This window comes from Hemitrygon akajei, chromosome 15 (genome assembly GCF_048418815.1).
Source record: "Hemitrygon akajei chromosome 15, sHemAka1.3, whole genome shotgun sequence".
Classification (NCBI taxonomy): domain Eukaryota; kingdom Metazoa; phylum Chordata; class Chondrichthyes; order Myliobatiformes; family Dasyatidae; genus Hemitrygon; species Hemitrygon akajei.
Window position 1 is genome coordinate 4,946,035 of NC_133138.1, and position 17,660 is coordinate 4,963,694.

Here is a 17,660-nt window from a genome sequence, read left to right on the forward strand (position 1 = left end):
TGCAGGTTGAGTCTGTGGTGAGGAAGGCAAATGCAATGTTAGTATTCGTTTCAAGAGGACTAGAATATAAAAGCAAGGATGTAATGTTGAGGCTCTTTAAGGCATTGGTGAGGCCTCACTTGGAGTATTGTGAACAGTTTTGGGCCCCTTATGGAAGAAAGGATGTGCTAATATTGGAGAGGGTTCAAAGGAGGTTCATGAAAAGGATTCTAAATTGAATGGCTTGTCATATAAGGAGTGTCTGATGGCTCTGCGCCTGTACTCACTGGAATTCAGAAGAATGAAGGAGGATCTCATTGAAACCTGATGAACGTTGAAAGGCCTTGATAGAGTGGATGTGGAGAGGATGTTTCCTATAGTGGGGGAGTCTAGGACCAGAGGACACAGATAGAGTGGATGTGGAGAGGATGTTTCCTATAGTGGGGGAGTCTAGGATCAGAGGACACAGATAGAGTGGATGTGGAGAGGATGTTTCCTATAGTGGGGGTCTAGGACCAGAGGGCACAGATAGAGTGGATGAGGAGAGGATGTTTCCTATAGTGGGGGAGTCTAGGACCAGAGGACACAGATAGAATGGATGTGGAGAGGATGTTTCCTATGGTGGGAGAGTCTAAGACCAGAGGACACAGATAGAGTGGATGTGGAGGGGATGTCTCCTATGGTGGGGGAGTCTAAGACTGTGAGGACACAGCCTCAAAACAGAGGGGGCTATTTAGAATGGAGATGAGGAGGAATTTCTTTAGCCAGAGGGTGGTGAATCTGTGGAGTTCGTTGCCACAGGCAGCCGTAACCGAATCACAGGACAACTTACAATGACCGATTGGACTGTGGGATGAAACCGGGGATACCCACAGTGGGGTGTACAGCGCTGGAATTGAACTCTGAACCCCAGAACGTCCTGCACACGGAAACCGCTACGCTGCCATGGTTTCTCCCTGGGAGCAGGCCCTGACCCCCGGGCTACCATTGCGGATGGATGGGGACGTACCTGTTTTCTCCCAGGGACTTGTTGCTGAAGGTCACTTGGTTGGTCCTTTCATTGAAGGGCACGTTGTTCTTCAGCCACCTGACGGTGGGAGCTGGGTACGCCGTGATGTTGACGGCAAACATCTTCACCTCGGACAACTCTGCGTACTCCACCTCGGACAGCTCTGTCCTCAGATCGATGAATCCTTTGTCTGCAGACAGGTGAAAAGATCATTGTAACACAAAGCACAGGAATTCCACACCTTCAGCATACAGGTCATCACAGAGTCGGGTTGACAGACAGACAGACAGAGGCAGGCTGTCTGGTTCATCGTCCCAATGCAGACAGACAGACAGACAGAGGCAGGCCGTCTGGCTCATCATGTCAATGCAGACAGACAGAGGCAGGCCGTCTGACTCATCGTGTCAATGCAGACAGACAGACAGAAGCAGGCCGTCTGGCTCATCGTGTCAATGCAGACAGACAGACAGAAGCAGGCCGTCTGGCTCATCGTGTCAATGCAGACAGACAGACAGAGGCAGGCCATCTGACTCATCGTGTCAATGCAGACAGACAGTCAGAGGCAGGCTGTCTGGTTCATCGTCCCAATGCACACAGAAAGACAGACAGAGGCAGGCTGTCTGACTCATCGTGTCAATGCAGACAGACAGACAGAAGCAGGCCGTCTGACTCATCGTCCCAATGCACACAGACAGACAGACAGAGGCAGGCCGTCTGACTCATCGTGTCAATGCTGGACACTTACAATACTGCCATCTTAACAGTTCATTCACTTATTAAGTGCCGTGTCCTATGACATGGGTGATCATGGCCTTGACTATGATTGTACTTGGCAAAGTTTTTACAGAAGTGGTTTGACATTGCCTTTTTTTGGGCAGTGTCTTTACAAGACAGGTGAGCCCAGCCATTATCAATACTCTTCAGAGATGATGGTTGGTGGTGTTGTAGATAGTGTAGAGGATTGTTGAAGATTGATAGGATGCAGAAGTGGGCTGAGAAGTGGCAGATGGAGTTCAACCCGGAGAAGTGTGAGGTGGTACACTTTGGAAGGACAAACTCCAAGGCAGAGCACAAAGTAAATGGTAGGATACTTGGTAGTGTGGAGGAGCAGAGGGATCTGGGGGTACATGTCCACAGATCCCTGAAAGTTGCCTCATAGGTAGATAGGGTAGTTAAGAAAGCTTATGGGGTGTTAGCTTTCATAAGTCGAGGGGCAGAGTTTAAGAGTCACGAGGTAATGATGCAGCTCTATAAAACTCTGGTTAGGCCACACTTGGAGTACTGTGTCCAGTTCTGGTCACCTCACTATAGGAAGGATGTGGAAGCATTGGAAAGGGTACAGAGGAGATTTATCAGGATGCTGCCTGGTTTAGAGAGTATGGATTATGATCAGAGATTAAGGGAGCTAGGGCTTTACTCTTTGGAGAGGAGGAGGATGAGAGGAGACATGATAGGGGTGTACAAGATATTAAGAGGAATAGACAGAGTGGACAGCCAGCGCCTCTTCCCCAGGGCACCACTGCTCAGTACAAGAGGACATGGCTTTAAGGTAAGGGGAGGGAAGTTCAAGGGGGATATTAGAGGAAGGTTTTTCACTCAGAGAGTGGTTGGTGCGTGGAATGCACTGCCTGAGTCAGTGGTGGAGGCAGATACACTAGTGAAGTTTAAGAGACTACTAGACAGGTATATGAAGGAATTTAAGGTGGGGGGGGGGGTTATATGGGAGGCAGGGTTTGAGGGTCGGCACAATATTGTGGGCTGAAGGGCCTGTAATGTGCTGTACTATTCTATGTTCTATGTTCTATTGTATGCCTGGCGTCAGTGGTAGCATAACTAGGACCTGTGATCTGCACCGCCTGCTCATACGACCATCCACCACCTGAACCCATGGCTTCACATGACCCTGATCGGGGTCTCAGTAGGTGCTACACCGTGCCCAAGGGTGACCTGCAGGCTAGTGGAGGGAAGGAGCACCTCACACCTCCTTTGGTAGAGACGCATCTCCACCCACCACCCTATAGAACAATACAGCACAGAAACAGACCACTCAACCCTCATCTGTTCTGAACATGATGGCAAATTAAAGTAATCTCTTCAGTGATCCATATCCCTCCAATTCCTGCACATTCATGCGTCTGTCTAACAGCCTCACAAGCACCACCACCCCGGCAGCACGTTCTCTCTGTGTAAAAAAACCTCACTTTCACATCTCCTTTGAAATCAACCCCTTTCACTTTAAATGCATACCCTCTGGTATTAAATATTTCATCCCTGGGAAAAAGATACTGTCTCTCCATTCTGTCTACGCCTCTCATAATCTATAAACCTCTATCAGATCTCCCCTCAGCCTCCGGCGCTCCAGAGAAAACAACCCAAGTTTGAAGTTCAAAATTTTTGAAGTATATAGACTATACCCATACAACCTTGGGATTCGTCTCCTCCCGGGCAGCCGCAAAACAAAGAAACACCATGGAACCCATTGAAAAAGACCGTTGCACACCCAATGTGCAGAAAAAACACAAATCATGCAAATAGCAGATAGCAAATAAAATTCAGAGCTGAAGACCATGAAAGTGAGTCCAGCCATGAAGCCAGTCAACCCTACAGCAGATTCAGGAGCCCGTTAGTTGCAGGCCACAGCTTAGCTTCTACCTTTAATGTCTCTCTTCTTCTTTTTTCAAGGTGGATGGGGTTCTGTCAGAATTCCTGAGCTAGAGGTGCACTGCGACGTTGGTTGTTTGTGGTGGTGGGACCCACTCCTGGGGGCTCACGATGCCACTATTCCATAGCCCATGAGCGCACCCTTGGGTTCCCGAGGCTTTGCAGCCCCGTGGACAAGCCGACTCTACACCGATGCCACCGACTGAAGTGTCGCGGGAGAAAACGGAACATCGGGAACAGCGGATCGACCGTCGGGGGCTCTGCACTTGGTGAATAGATTTTGTTATACTGCAGATCACGGTCTTGCTTGGTGGCTGGAGAGTGCTGATGCCTTTTGCTGAAGTAAGTGGGGGTGGGGGAAGGTTGTAGCTTTTCTGTTGCTTGTGTGTGGGAGGGGAGAGTGGGGGGGGGCTTTGGGGTTCTAATGGTTTTACTGTCACATATTCTTTGGGCCACTCTTCTGTTTTTGTGGATCTCTGTGAAGAACAAGAATTTCAGGTGGTGTATTGTAAACCTATTAAATGGAACTATTGAAACTATTGGTAGGTAAAGACAAGAAATGTTCTGGAATGCAAAGCTGCATCCTGGGAGGAGATGGGTCGGAGGCAAAGAAATGAGAAAAGGATGGGAAGAGGTATAATTAAGCTAAGCATGGGAATTAGTAGATTTATAAAAAATGTTGGTTAACAGTTTGTAACAGAGTTATCAAGAAAAGGGAGGGGGTGTCATAGATAGGCCAAGTGAATTTAAGGACAGGGTGGAAGTTAAAGGTAAAATTGATGAGCTCAGAATGGGAACATGATGGTCGGTCAATGTAACAGGAAGAGGTGGGAGTATGACCAGGGATGGCTTTGGACATAGACTGTTCTACGTAGCCAATGGAAAGGCAGGCATTGCAAGTGCACGTGGCTAAACCTTTGCGTTTGGAGAAAGTGGGAAGAACTGAAGGAAAAATCGTTCATGGTGAGGACCAGTTCTGCCCGACAGAGGAGGGTGGTGGAGGGCAGTGGTTGGTTCTTCTGTCAATAAAGAAGTTTGTTGTCATATGCAAAGGGGCAATGAAAATCTTACTTGCGGCGGCAGAGCCACAGAGGGGTACAGGCCCTTCGACCCATCCAGTCCATGCTGGCCACCCAGCTAGTCCCAATTTCCTGTATTCTTCCCATATTCCTGCAAGTCCACACCCTCCTGGTACCTGTCCAAATTCTTCGTAAATGATACTATCGTACCTGCTCAATCACTTCCACTGGCAGCTCGTTCCACGCTCTCACCATCATCTGGGTGAAGAAGTTCCCCCTCAAGTTCCTGTTAAACATTTCCCCTTTCACCCCTAACCCCTCATGCAACCTCAGTGGAAAAGACTGCTTGCATTTACCCTATCTATACCCCTCAAAGGGGCATCACGGTAGTGTAGCAGTTAGTGCAATGCTATTACAGCTTGGAACATCGGAGTCTGGAGTTCAGTTTGGGCACTGTCTTTAAGGAGTTTGTACTTTCTCCCTGTGGAACATGTGGGTTTTCTCCCACAGTCTAAAGACGTACCAGTTAGTGGGTTAACTGGTCATTGTAAATTGTCCTGTGATTAGGCTGGGATTAAATCGGTGGGCTGGAAGGGACTGTCTGCAACGTATCTCTACAATCTCCTTCTGGAAAGTGAATGGATTTCTCACCCAGCACAGTAATGTGAAGAGATTTGTGTTCTGACTGATCGGGGTAATAGCCCTTGATGCTGCAGTTGTACCATCCGGTGTCCCCCAGTGTCGCCTTTTCCAACTCGAGTGTTGAGTTCACTTCCTGGCTCCCTTCTGTGACCCTCATCACAGCATCCTGAAGAAAGAGCAGAGACTGGCATTAATCCGGGTACGGACAGCATCTGAATTATCTGGCCTTATGCTATGAGGGTGTGTTTTTTAAAATTTCATTTTATTGAGAGATTCAGCCAATAAGCTGCACTGTCCAGCAGCACACTGTCTACAATCTACAGTAACCACTAACTGGCATGCCTTCGGAATGCGGGAGGAAACCGGAGCATCCAGAGGAAAGCCAGACGTTCCACGGACTCCTTTCAGATGACATTGGGATTGAACTCTGAACTCTGATGTCCTGAGCTGTAATAGCATCATGATAACTGCTACGCTACCGCGGCACCCCCAGTCAGAGGTCGTGCCCCATAGGAGGAGGCCACTCATCCCACTGGCTATATTCTGTCTCCCTATTCATTCTCTCACATCAAGCTCCCCCTCACCCCCCGACTCTGCCACTATCAAACATGGTGAATAATCAATCTAACCACATGTCTGGGACACCGGGGTACCTGATGAGGGCCACGCAGCCACGTGGAGGACGTGCAAACTCCACACAGATAGCGGGGCAGGTCAGCATTGGACCCCAGTTTCTGCTGCAACGTGGCAGTGGCCCTACTCACTCTGTAATAAACTCCGGTCACGCCTGCCTGCTCACTGGATTTAGAACATGGAACATGGAAAACGGAACAGAGAACAGCACAGGCCCTTCAGCCCACGATGCCAAGTTGACCTTGTAACCTGCTCTAAGATCATTTTAACTCTTCCCTCCCACATTACTCTCCATTTTTTTAATCTTCCATCCACTTATCTAAGAGTCTCTTGAATGTTGCTAAAGTATTTGCCTCCACCACCACTCCTGCCAGCACGGTCCAGGCATTCAGCACCCTCTGTGCCAGAAACCTGCCACCGAAATCCCCCCTATTCATTCCTCCAATCACCTTAATATTATGCTCCTTCATAACAGCCAAGCTACACCCTGGAAGAAAGCCTCTGTCTGTCCACTTATCATCTCATACACCTCTATCAAGTCACCTGCTCCAAAGAGAAAAGCTCGAGCTCACTCAACATATCCTCATATCCTGGCAATCTATGGCATATGACAATCTAAACCAACTTGTAAAATAGAAAAGGAAAAAGTGCTTTTTCTACAATCCTCTGCAGCTTTTTCTAATCCTGTGCACTGGAGCCTCCATTCTAGACAGTGATGCAACCAGTCAGCATCCTGGGCAACTGGAATGGGTGGTGATACTTATGGGCTAAATGCTTCGGTCTGTTGGTTGAAAATTGTGCATTTTTCTGTATGTTTTGTAAATACAGAAAGGTGCTGGAAAAGGGCCAGTAACATCACCCTGTTCAAGGACTGTCTATCCCATTCCCGTCAGGGACTGGGATCCACAACAGGACCACCAAACTCAGAAGCAGTGAGGCTGATCAACACCTCCACACACTAACCCACCCCTCCACACACCCAACCACCTCTACTTTATCATTTCCTGTCAGTCACCTTACGCACAGACACTCCTGTGCCTAGTGTCACTTTACAATGCAATCAATCTGTACAGATAAGCTATCTAACGTATTTATTGTGTTTTTATTTATTATTGTGTTCTTTATCTTACTGTATTTTTTTGTGTTGCAGCAGATCTGGAGTAACTATTATTTTGTTCTCCTTTACACTTGTGTATGGGAAATGACATTAAACACTCTGGAATCGTGAATTTTGATAGACACGTGATCAATAAATGAATCTGAATTGTTCATCGTAGCTTGTTCCCACTGAAACAAGTAACACCTGACAGGAGGCAAGTGTGGCGAAGTCAAAACTTCACCGAGAGTTGGCTTAACTCGGAACATAGAACAGTACAGCAAAGGAACAGACCCTTCGGCTCTCAGTTCTGTGCCAAACCAGCTAAACCCCACCCAAAATTAATCCCTCTTCCTTACATAATGTCCATATCCCTCCACCTTCCTCATACTCAAAATGTTTCTTAAAAGCCTCTAATGTACTTGCCTCTACCACCATACCAGGCAGCACAATCCAGGCATCCACCACTCTCTGAGTAAAAAACTTACCCCCCACATCCCCCTTGAACCTACCCCCTCTCACCTTCAAAGCATGCCCTCTGGTATTAGACATTTCAACCCTGGGAAACAGATATTCTCTGTCCACTCTGTCTATGCCTCTCATAATCTCATAAACCTCCATCAGATCTTCTCTCCGCCTCCACCATTACAGAGAAAACAACCCAGGTTTGCCCAGCCTCTCATGATAGCACATGGCCCCTAATCCAGGCAGCATCCTGGTGAACCTCTTCTGCACCTTCTCTAATCCAGGCAGCATCCTGGTCAATCTCCTCTGCACCCTCTCTAAGCCAGGCAGCATCCTGGTGAACCTCCTCTGCACCCTCTCTAATTCAGACAGCATCCTGGTCAATCTCCTCTGCACCCTCTCTAATCCAGGCAGCATCCTGGTAAATCTCCTCTGCACCCTCTCTAATCCAGGCAGCATCCTGGTCAATCTCCTCTGCACCCTCTCTAATCCAGGCAGCATCCTGGTCAATCTCCTCTGCACCCTCTCTAATCCAGGCAGCATCCTGGTGAACCTCCTCTACACCCTCTCTAATCCAGGCAGCATCCTGGTGAATCTCCTCTGCACCCTCTCTAATCCAGGCAGCATCCTGGTGAATTTCCTCTGCACCCTCTCTAATCCAGGCAGTATCCTGGTGAATCTCCTCTGCACCCTCTCTAATCCACACAGCATCCTGGTAAATCTCCTCTGCACCCTCTCTAATCCAGGCAGCATCCTGGTGAATCTCCTCTGCACCCTCTCTAATCCAGGCAGCATCCTGGTAAATCTCCTCTGCACCCTCTCTAATCCAGGCAGCATCCTGGTGAATCTCCTCTGAACCCTCTCTAATCCAGGCAGCATCATGTTCAATCTCCTCTGCACCCTCTCTAATCCAGTAACATCCTGGTAAATCTCCCCTGCACCCTCTCTAATCCAGGCAGCATCCTGGTAAATCTCCTCTGCACCCTCTCTAATCCAGGCAGCATCCTGGTGAATCTCCTCTGAACCCTCTCTAATCCAGGCAGCATCCTGTTCAATCTCCTCTGCACCCTCTCTAATCCAGTAACATCCTGGTAAATCTCCCCTGCACCCTCTCTAATCCAGGCAGCATCCTGGTAAATCTCCTCTGCACCCTCTCTAATCCAGGCAGCATCCTGGTGAATCTCCTCTGCACCCTCTCTAATCCAGGCAGCATATTGGTCAATCTCCTCTGCACCCTCTCTAATCCAGGCAGCATCCTGGTCAATCTCCTCTGCACCCTCTCTGATCCAGGCAGCATCCTGGTCAATCTCCTCTGCACCCTCTCTAATCCAGGCAGCATCCTGGACAATCTCCTCTGCACACTCTCTAATCCAGGCAGCATCCTGGTGAATCTCCTCTGCACCCTCTCTAATCCAGGCAGCATCCTGGTCAATCTCCTCTGCACCCTCTCTAATCCAGGCAGCATCCTGGTCAATCTCCTCTGCACCCTCTCTGATCCAGGCAGCATCCTGGTCAATCTCCTCTGCACCCTCTCTAATCCAGGCAGCATCCTGGACAATCTCCTCTGCACACTCTCTAATCCAGGCAGCATCCTGGTGAATCTCCTCTGCACCCTCTCTAATCCAGGCAGCATCCTGGTCAATCTCCTCTGCACCCTCTCTAATCCAGGCAGCATCCTTGTGAATCCCCTCTGCACCCTCTCTAATCCAGGCAGCATCCTTGTGAATCTCCTCTGCACCCTCTCTAATCCAGGCAGCATCCTGGTGAATTTCCTCTGCACCCTCTCTAATCCAGGCAGTATCCTGGTGAATCTCCTCTGCACCCTCTCTAATCCACACAGCATCCTGGTAAATCTCCTCTGCACCCTCTCTAATCCAGGCAGCATCCTGGTGAATCTCCTCTGCACCCTCTCTAATCCAGGCAGCATCCTGGTAAATCTCCTCTGCACCCTCTCTAATCCAGGCAGCATCCTGGTGAATCTCCTCTGAACCCTCTCTAATCCAGGCAGCATCCTGTTCAATCTCCTCTGCACCCTCTCTAATCCAGTAACATCCTGGTAAATCTCCCCTGCACCCTCTCTAATCCAGGCAGCATCCTGGTAAATCTCCTCTGCACCCTCTCTAATCCAGGCAGCATCCTGGTGAATCTCCTCTGCACCCTCTCTAATCCAGGCAGCATATTGGTCAATCTCCTCTGCACCCTCTCTAATCCAGGCAGCATCCTGGTCAATCTCCTCTGCACCCTCTCTGATCCAGGCAGCATCCTGGTCAATCTCCTCTGCACCCTCTCTAATCCAGGCAGCATCCTGGACAATCTCCTCTGCACACTCTCTAATCCAGGCAGCATCCTGGTGAATCTCCTCTGCACCCTCTCTAATCCAGGCAGCATCCTGGTCAATCTCCTCTGCACCCTCTCTAATCCAGGCAGCATCCTTGTGAATCCCCTCTGCACCCTCTCTAATCCAGGCAGCATCCTGGTGAATCCCCTCTGCACCCGCTCTAATCCAGGCAGCATATTGGTCAATCTTCTCTGCACCCTCTCTAATCCAGGCAGCATCCTGGTCAATCTCCTCTGCACCCTCTCTAATCCAGTAACATCCTGGTAAATCTCCTCTGCACCCTCTCTAATCCAGGCAGCATCCAGGTGAATTTCCTCTGCACCCTCTCTAATCCAGGCAGTATCCTGGTGAATCTCCTCTGCACCCTCTCTAATCCACACAGCATCCTGGTAAATCTCCTCTGCACCCTCTCTAATCCAGGCAGCATCCTGGTGAATCTCCTCTGCACCCTCTCTAATCCAGGCAGCATCCTGGTGAATCTCATCTGCACCCTCACTAATCCAGGCAGCATCCTGGTGAATCTCCTCTGCACCCTCTCTAATCCAGGCAGCATCCTGGTGAATCTCCTCTGCACCCTCTCTAATCCAGGCAGCATTCTGGTGAATCTCCTCTGCACACTCTCTAATCCACACAGCATCCTGGTAAATCTCCTCTGCACCCTCTCTAATCCAGGCAGCATCCTGGTGAATCTCATCTGCACCCTCACTAATCCAGGCAGCATCCTGGTGAACCTCCTCTGCACCCTCTCTAATCCAGGCAGCATCCTGGTGAATCTCCTCTGAACCCTCTCTAATCCAGGCAGCATCCTGGTGAATCTCCTCTGCACCCTCTCTAATCCAGGCAGCATCCTGGTCATTCTCCTCTGCACCCTCTCTAATCCAGTAACATCCTGGTAAATCTCCTCTGCACCCTCTCTAATCCAGGCAGCATCCTGGTGAATCTCCTCTGCACCCTCTCTAATCCAGGCAGCATATTGGTCAATCTCCTCTGCACCCTCTCTAATCCAGGCAGCATCCTGGTCAATCTCCTCTGCACCCTCTCTAATCCAGGCAGCATCCTGGACAATCTCCTCTGCACACTCTCTAATCCAGGCAGCATCCTGGTGAATCTCCTCTGCACCCTCTCTAATCCAGGCAGCATCCTGGTCAATCTCCTCTGCACCCTCTCTAATCCAGGCAGCATCCTTGTGAATCCCCTCTGCACCCTCTCTAATCCAGGCAGCATCCTGGTGAATCCCCTCTGCACCCGCTCTAATCCAGGCAGCATATTGGTCAATCTCCTCTGCACCCTCTCTAATCCAGGCAGCATCCTGGTCAATCTCCTCTGCACCCTCTCTAATCCAGTAACATCCTGGTAAATCTCCTCTGCACCCTCTCTAATCCAGGCAGCATCCTGGTGAATTTCCTCTGCACCCTCTCTAATCCAGGCAGTATCCTGGTGAATCTCCTCTGCACCCTCTCTAATCCAGGCAGCATCCTGGTGAATCTCCTCTGCACCCTCTCTAATCCAGGCAGCATCCTGGTCAATCTCATCTGCACCCTCTCTAATCCAGGCAGCATCCTGGTGAATCCCCTCTGCACCCTCTCTAATCCAGGCAGCATCCTGGTGAATCCCCTCTGCACCCTCTCTAATCCAGGCAGCATATTGGTCAATCTCCTCTGCACTCTCTCTAATCCAGGCAGCATCCTGGTCAATCTCCTCTGCACCCTCTCTAATCCAGTAACATCCTGGTAAATCTCCTCTGCACCCTCTCTAATCCAGGCAGCATCCTGGTGAATCTCCTCTGCACCCTCTCTAATCCAAGCAGCATCCTGGTGAATCTCCTCTGCACCCTCTCTAATCCAGGCAGCATCCTGGTCAATCTCCTCTGCACCCTCTCTAATCCAGGCAGCATCCCGGTGAATCTCCTCTGCACCCTCTCTAATCCAGGCAACATCCTGGTAGGCACCCTCTCTAATCCAGGCAGCATCCTGGTGAATCTCCTCTGCACCCTCTCTAATCCAGGCAGCATCCTGGTAAATCTCCTCTGCACCCTCTCTAATCCAGGCAGCATCCTGGTGAATCTCCTCTGCACCCTCTCTAATCCAGGCAGCATCCTGGTAAATCTCCTCTGCACCCTCTCTAATCCAGGCAGCATCCTGTTCAATCTCCTCTGCACCCTCTCTAATCCAGGCAGCATCCTGGTCAATCTCCTATGCACCCTCTCTAATCCAGGCAGCATCCTGGTCAATCTCCTCTGCACCCTCTCTAATCCAGGCAGCATCCTGGTGAATCTCCTCTGCACCCTCTCTAATCCAGGCAGCATCCTGGTGAATCTCCTCTGCACCCTCTCTAATCCAGGCAGCATCCTGGTAAATCCCCTCTGCCCCCTCTCTAATCCAGGCAGCATCCTGGTAAATCCCCTCTGCCCCCTCTCTAATCCAGGCAGCATCCTGGTGAATCTCCTCTGCCCCCTCTCTAATCCAGGCAGTATCCTGGTGAATCTCCTCTGCCCCCTCTCTAATCCAGGCAGCATCCTGGTGAATCTCCTCTGCACCCTCTCTAATCCAGGCAGCATCCTGGTAAATCCCCTCTGCCCCCTCTCTAATCCAGGCAGCATCCTGGTAAATCCCCTCTGCCCCCTCTCTAATCCAGGCAGCATCCTGGTCAATCTCCTCTGCCCCCTCTCTAATCCAGGCAGTATCCTGGTGAATCTCCTCTGCACCCTCTCTAATCCAGGCAGCATCCTGGTAAATCTCCTCTGCACCCTCTCTAATCCAGGCAGCATCCTGGTCAATCTCCTCTGCACCCTCTCTAATCCAGGCAGCATCCTGGTCAATCTCCTCTGCACCCTCTCTAATCCAGGCAGTATCCTGGTGAATCTCCTCTGCACCCTCTCTAATCCAGGCAGCATCCTGGTGAATCTCCTCTGCACCCTCTCTAATCCAGGCAGCATCCTGGTAAAGCTCTTCTGCACCCTCTTCAAAGCCCTGACATCCTTCCTATAGTGGGTGACCAGAACTCTACACAATACTCCAGATGTGGCCTAACCAGAGTTTTATAAAGTTGTATCATAACCTCCTGACTTTTGAACTCAATGCCTCGACTAATAAAGCAAGCGTTCTATAAACCTGCTTCACCACCTTGTCAACCTGTGTAGCCACTTTCAAGAAACTATGACCTTGGACCTGAAGATCTCTCTGCTCCTTGTATTTCTACCGTCTCCTTGCACCGAGGTGCCACATTCACATGTATCTGGGTTTAAACTAGAGACTTTTTCAGCAACCCGCACTCCCACAAAAGTACATTTTTGAGCGGGGATTTTCGAACTTCCAGCACTCTCACCTTTGCCCTCGGGTAAGACCAGGAAAATTCCAGCAGCTCGATATTTGCAGAGCAGGTGACACTTATTAACTCGTCCTTCTTCACTAAAGTCCGCAAGGCATGAAGTTTAACCACAAGGTTCTCAGAAACTGCAACGTAGAAGGAGTGCTGTTAAATTCGACTCATCGGACAACAGACAATGGTGGTGCAGCAGGTACAGCATTGCTTCCCAGCTCCAGGGATCCAGGTTCAATCCTACCTCTGGCACTCTCTATATGATCTCCCCATCATCAGTCATAGAGCAATGGTAATCACCCACCAACTCCACCATGGACAGGCCCAAGCCCAGCTGCTGAAGGAGGAGGGTTGGGCATGGGGCTAGCAACTCCATCCCATAACAAATAACAGCTAAAGAAACACCATCAGAAACTCCTAAGACCTCATCCTCGAGAGAGGAAGGATCTTTGTCTAGAAGACGTTTGAAGTTGTGTGATGATACTGGAAGCCTCAGTGCTGCTTGACCTTTGGCCGAGGAGAGAGGGCTGCGGTGGCCTACGCCCCCGTAGCTGGAAGAGTAGTTTAGCTCATGGTGGAGTGGCGGAGCAGACTTCTGCTCCTTTGTCTTGTGAATGGGAATGAATGAGTTATATCACTAGTGTTTGTTGGGGCAGGGATTCTTTACCTTGAATTGTTTCCACAACGTATTCATCAGACACCTGTTCCTTTTTCCCTAACTTAGCCCGGCACTTGTAGGTTCCACCTTTGAACTTGCCGAGGAACCCCTGTCGCCTGTCATAGGGGGTGTCGATGGTGGTCTCGGTCTCCACGTGGTAGAGGGTGACCTGCAGTTCTGGATTGGTTGCCACACAGGGAATGAACACGTCCACGGACTCCTCAGCCATGATGAACATCTCCTGCTGGGTCTGTGGTCGGAACCACTCATTGGGATCTGCAGAGAAAGCATTTCACCCTGGGTATAACATTGAGACGTGGGCAGTCAAACCTACATCCTCCTCCCCTACCCCTCAGACCACAGTGGGGGCAAGGGGTCAGAGAGTGGGAAACCACCTCATCCCTTATGTCCCTCGGCCATTCCTCCGATCCGGAATGGTCTTAAGGAAGAGGGAGGGAAAGGGGGTGGGGGGTGCAGTTGGCGATAAAGGGCAAATGGGAAGGGACAGGGGGAAAAGGGAGATGAGAGGGAGAGGGGTGATGAGGGAGGGACGGGGGATGGACATAGGCAGAGAGAGAGGGGAGGGAGGGGGAAGGGGTGGATAGGAAAGGACATAGAGAGAAAAAGGGTAGAATAGGGAGAGAGAGGGATTTGGAGAGGGAGCAAAGGGGAAAGAAAATGGAGAGAGAGAAGAAGAAGGAGAGGGGGAAGGAGAGGGGAGGGTGAGGAAAGGAGAGGAGAGGGTGAGGGAAGGAGAGGGGAGGGTGAGAGAGAGATTGGTGAGAAAAGGACAGGGGAAAATGGAAGGGGACAGAAATGAAGGAGAGGGAGGGGACAGCAAAGGGGAGAGAGAGGGAAGAGGGAAAGGGAGAGAGAAGACAAGGGAGGGGAGAGGGGAGGAAAGGAGAGGGGAGGAGATGGAGGAGAGGGAGAGGGAAAGGGAGAGGGGAAGGGGAAGGTAAGGGGAGGAAGAAGGGAAGGGAGAAGGAAAATGGGAGGGGGAGGGAGAGGGGAAGAGGTGGAAGAGGGAGGGAGAGGGAGAGGGGAAAGGGAAGGAGAGGGAGAGGGGAGGGGGAGGGAGAGGGGAAGAGGTGGAAGAGGGAGGGAGAGAGGAGGGAGAGGGGAGAGGAGAAGGGGAGGGTAGGGGAAGGGAGAAGGGAAGTGGGAGGGAAACGAAGAGGGGAAGAGGTGGAAGAGGAAAGGGGAGGGAGAGGGAGAGGAGAAGGAGAGGAAGAGGGGAACGGGGAGGGAGAGGGAGAGGCAGAGGGGAAGGGGACGGGAAGGAGAGGACGAGGGGAACGGTGAAGGAGAGGGGAACGGGGAGGGAGAGGCAGAGAGGGAGGGGGGGAGGGAGAGGGGAGGGGAAGGAGAGGATGAGGGGAATGGGGAGGGAGAGGGAGAGGGGAGGGGAACGGTGAGGGAGAGGGGAACGGGAGGGGGAGGGGAACGGGGAGGGAGAGGGGAGGGGAAGGAGAGGACGAGGGGAACGGGGAGGGAGAGGGAAGGGGAACGGGGAGGGAGAGGCAGAGGGGGAGGGGGGAGGGAGAGGGGAGGGGAGGGTGAACTGACCTGGCACAAAAATGAAGAAGTGCAGAATCTCGGTTTTATTTGCCGAGCAGACGTACTCCCTGTTGTGATAACTGGCCGCATTGTAGATGTGCAGGACGTTGCCGTCAGTGTGAACATTCGCCACCTTGTCGTAGAACCAGGCCACGGGCCCACTGGAAGTGCAGTTCAGGGTAGTGTTGGAGGAAGGAGTCAGAATGACGTCCTGAATTTCCATGCGGCCTCTGGAATTCTCGGCAAGTGAGCACGTAAGGAGGAATCCTAAAGCCAACACACCAAGAACGAGAAATGATGGTGAGACAACACGAATTAACCGATGCTTCAGAAAAGTCACACAGTAAATGGTAAACACAAGGGATTCTGCAGATGCTGGAAATCCAGAGCAACACACAAAATGCTGGAGGAACTCAGCAGGTCAGGCAGCATCTATGGGGAGGAATAAACAGTCGACATTTCAGGCTGAGTCCTTAGGGGTCTCAGCCCAAAACATCAGCTTTGTGTGCATTACACAGGGAGTGGTCGGGCCTTGGGGAGTGCTGAAGGGCAGAGGGACCTAGACATTCAGATGTATGGTTCCCTGAAAGTGGTATCACAGGTAGAAGGGGGTAAAGAAGGTGCTTGACTTCATCGCTCAGAACATCGAGTTCAAGAGTTGGGGCATCATGTTGCAAATGTACAAGAACACAAGGGATTCTGCAGGATGCTGGAGATCCAGAGAAACACACAGCAGGTCAGGCAGCATCTATGGAGGGGAATAAACAGTTGATGTTTCAGACTGAGTCCTTATTAAGGGTCTGAAAGGAGGGGGCAGAAGCCAGAATAAGAAGGTGGGAGGAAGAGAGAGGAGTGGACGTAGGCAGGTGATAGGTGAGACCAGGTGGGTGGGGGAGGGGATGTGAGAAGCTGACAGGTGATAGGTGAGACCAGGTGGGTGGGGGAGGGGGATGTGAGAAGCTGACAGGTGATAGGTGAGACCAGGTGGGTGGGGGAGGGGGATGTGAGAAGCTGACAGGTGATAGGTGAGACCAGGTGGGTGGGGGAGGGGGATGTGAGAAGCTGACAGGTGATAGGTGAGACCAGGTGGGTGGGGGAGGGGATGTGAGAAGCTGACAGGTGATAGGTGAGACCAGGTGGGTGGGGGAGGGGGATGTGAGAAGCTGACAGGTGATAGGTGAGACCAGGTGGGTGGGGGAGGGGGATGTGAGAAGCTGACAGGTGATAGGTGAGACCAAGTGGGTGGGGGAGGGGGATGTGAGAAGCTGACAGGTGATAGGTGAGACCAGGTGGGTGGGGGAGGGGGATGTGAGAAGCTGACAGGTGATAGGTGAGACCAGGTGGGTGGGGGAGGGGATGTGAGAAGCTGACAGGTGATAGGTGGAAAAGGTAAAGGGCTGAAGAAGGAGGAATCTGATAGAAACATAGAAAATAGGTGCATGAATAGGCCATTCGGCCCTTTGAGCCTGCACTGCCATTCAGTATGATCATGGCTGATCATCCAACTCAAAACCCTGTACCTGCTTTCTCTCCATACCCCTGATCCTTTTAGCCACAAGGGCCATATCTAACTCCCTCTTAAATATAGCCAATGAACCGGCCTCAACTGTTTCCTGTGGCAGAGAATTCCACAGATTCACCACTCTCTGTGTGAAGAAGTTTTTCCTCATCTCGGTCCTAAAAGGCTTCCCCTTTATCCTTAAACTGTGACCCCTCATTCTGGACTTTCCCAACATCGGGAACAATCTTCCTGCATCTAGCCTGTCCAATCCCTTTAGAATTTTATATGTTTCAATAAGATCCCCCCTCAATCTTCTAAATTCAAGTGAGTATTAGCCTAGTCGATTCAGTCTTTCTTCATATGAAAGTCCTGCCATCCCAGGAATCAATCTGGTGAACCTTCTCTGTACTCCCTCTATGGCAAGAATGTCTTTCCTCAGATTAGGGGACCAAAACTGCACACAATACTCTAGGTGTGGTTTCACCAAGGCCTTGTACAACTGCAGTAGAACCTCCCTGCTCCTGTACTCAAATCCCTTTGCTATGAATGCCAACATACCATTTGCCTTTTTCACCGCCTGCTGTACCTGCATGCCCACTTTCAATGACTGGTGTACAGTGACACCCAGGTCTCGTTGCACCTCCCCTTTTCCTAATCGGCCACCGTTCAGATAATAATCTGTTTTCCTGTTCTTGCAACCAAAGTGGATAACCTCACATTTATCCACATTAAATTACATCTGCCATGAATTTGCCCACTCACCTAACCTATCCAAGTCACC

General features: G+C 50.8%; 1 protein-coding gene across 3 annotated transcripts in view; it reads right to left on the reverse strand.

The window, feature by feature from the left end:
* The window catches only part of pdgfrb (platelet-derived growth factor receptor, beta polypeptide), a 143,446-nt gene that overhangs the window by 66,050 nt on the left and 59,736 nt on the right, over positions 1–17,660 (reverse strand). For all 3 annotated transcript variants that reach the window (XM_073067086.1, XM_073067084.1, XM_073067087.1), the window contains 5 exons: positions 15,388–15,645; positions 13,828–14,094; positions 13,167–13,294; positions 5,320–5,476; positions 989–1,178 (listed from right to left, as the gene is read on the reverse strand). In XM_073067086.1, coding sequence (XP_072923187.1) covers positions 989–1,178; positions 5,320–5,476; positions 13,167–13,294; positions 13,828–14,094; positions 15,388–15,601 — 956 coding nt within the window. In that variant the 5' untranslated portion in view covers positions 15,602–15,645. The remainder of the gene's footprint in view (positions 1–988; positions 1,179–5,319; positions 5,477–13,166; positions 13,295–13,827; positions 14,095–15,387; positions 15,646–17,660) is intronic.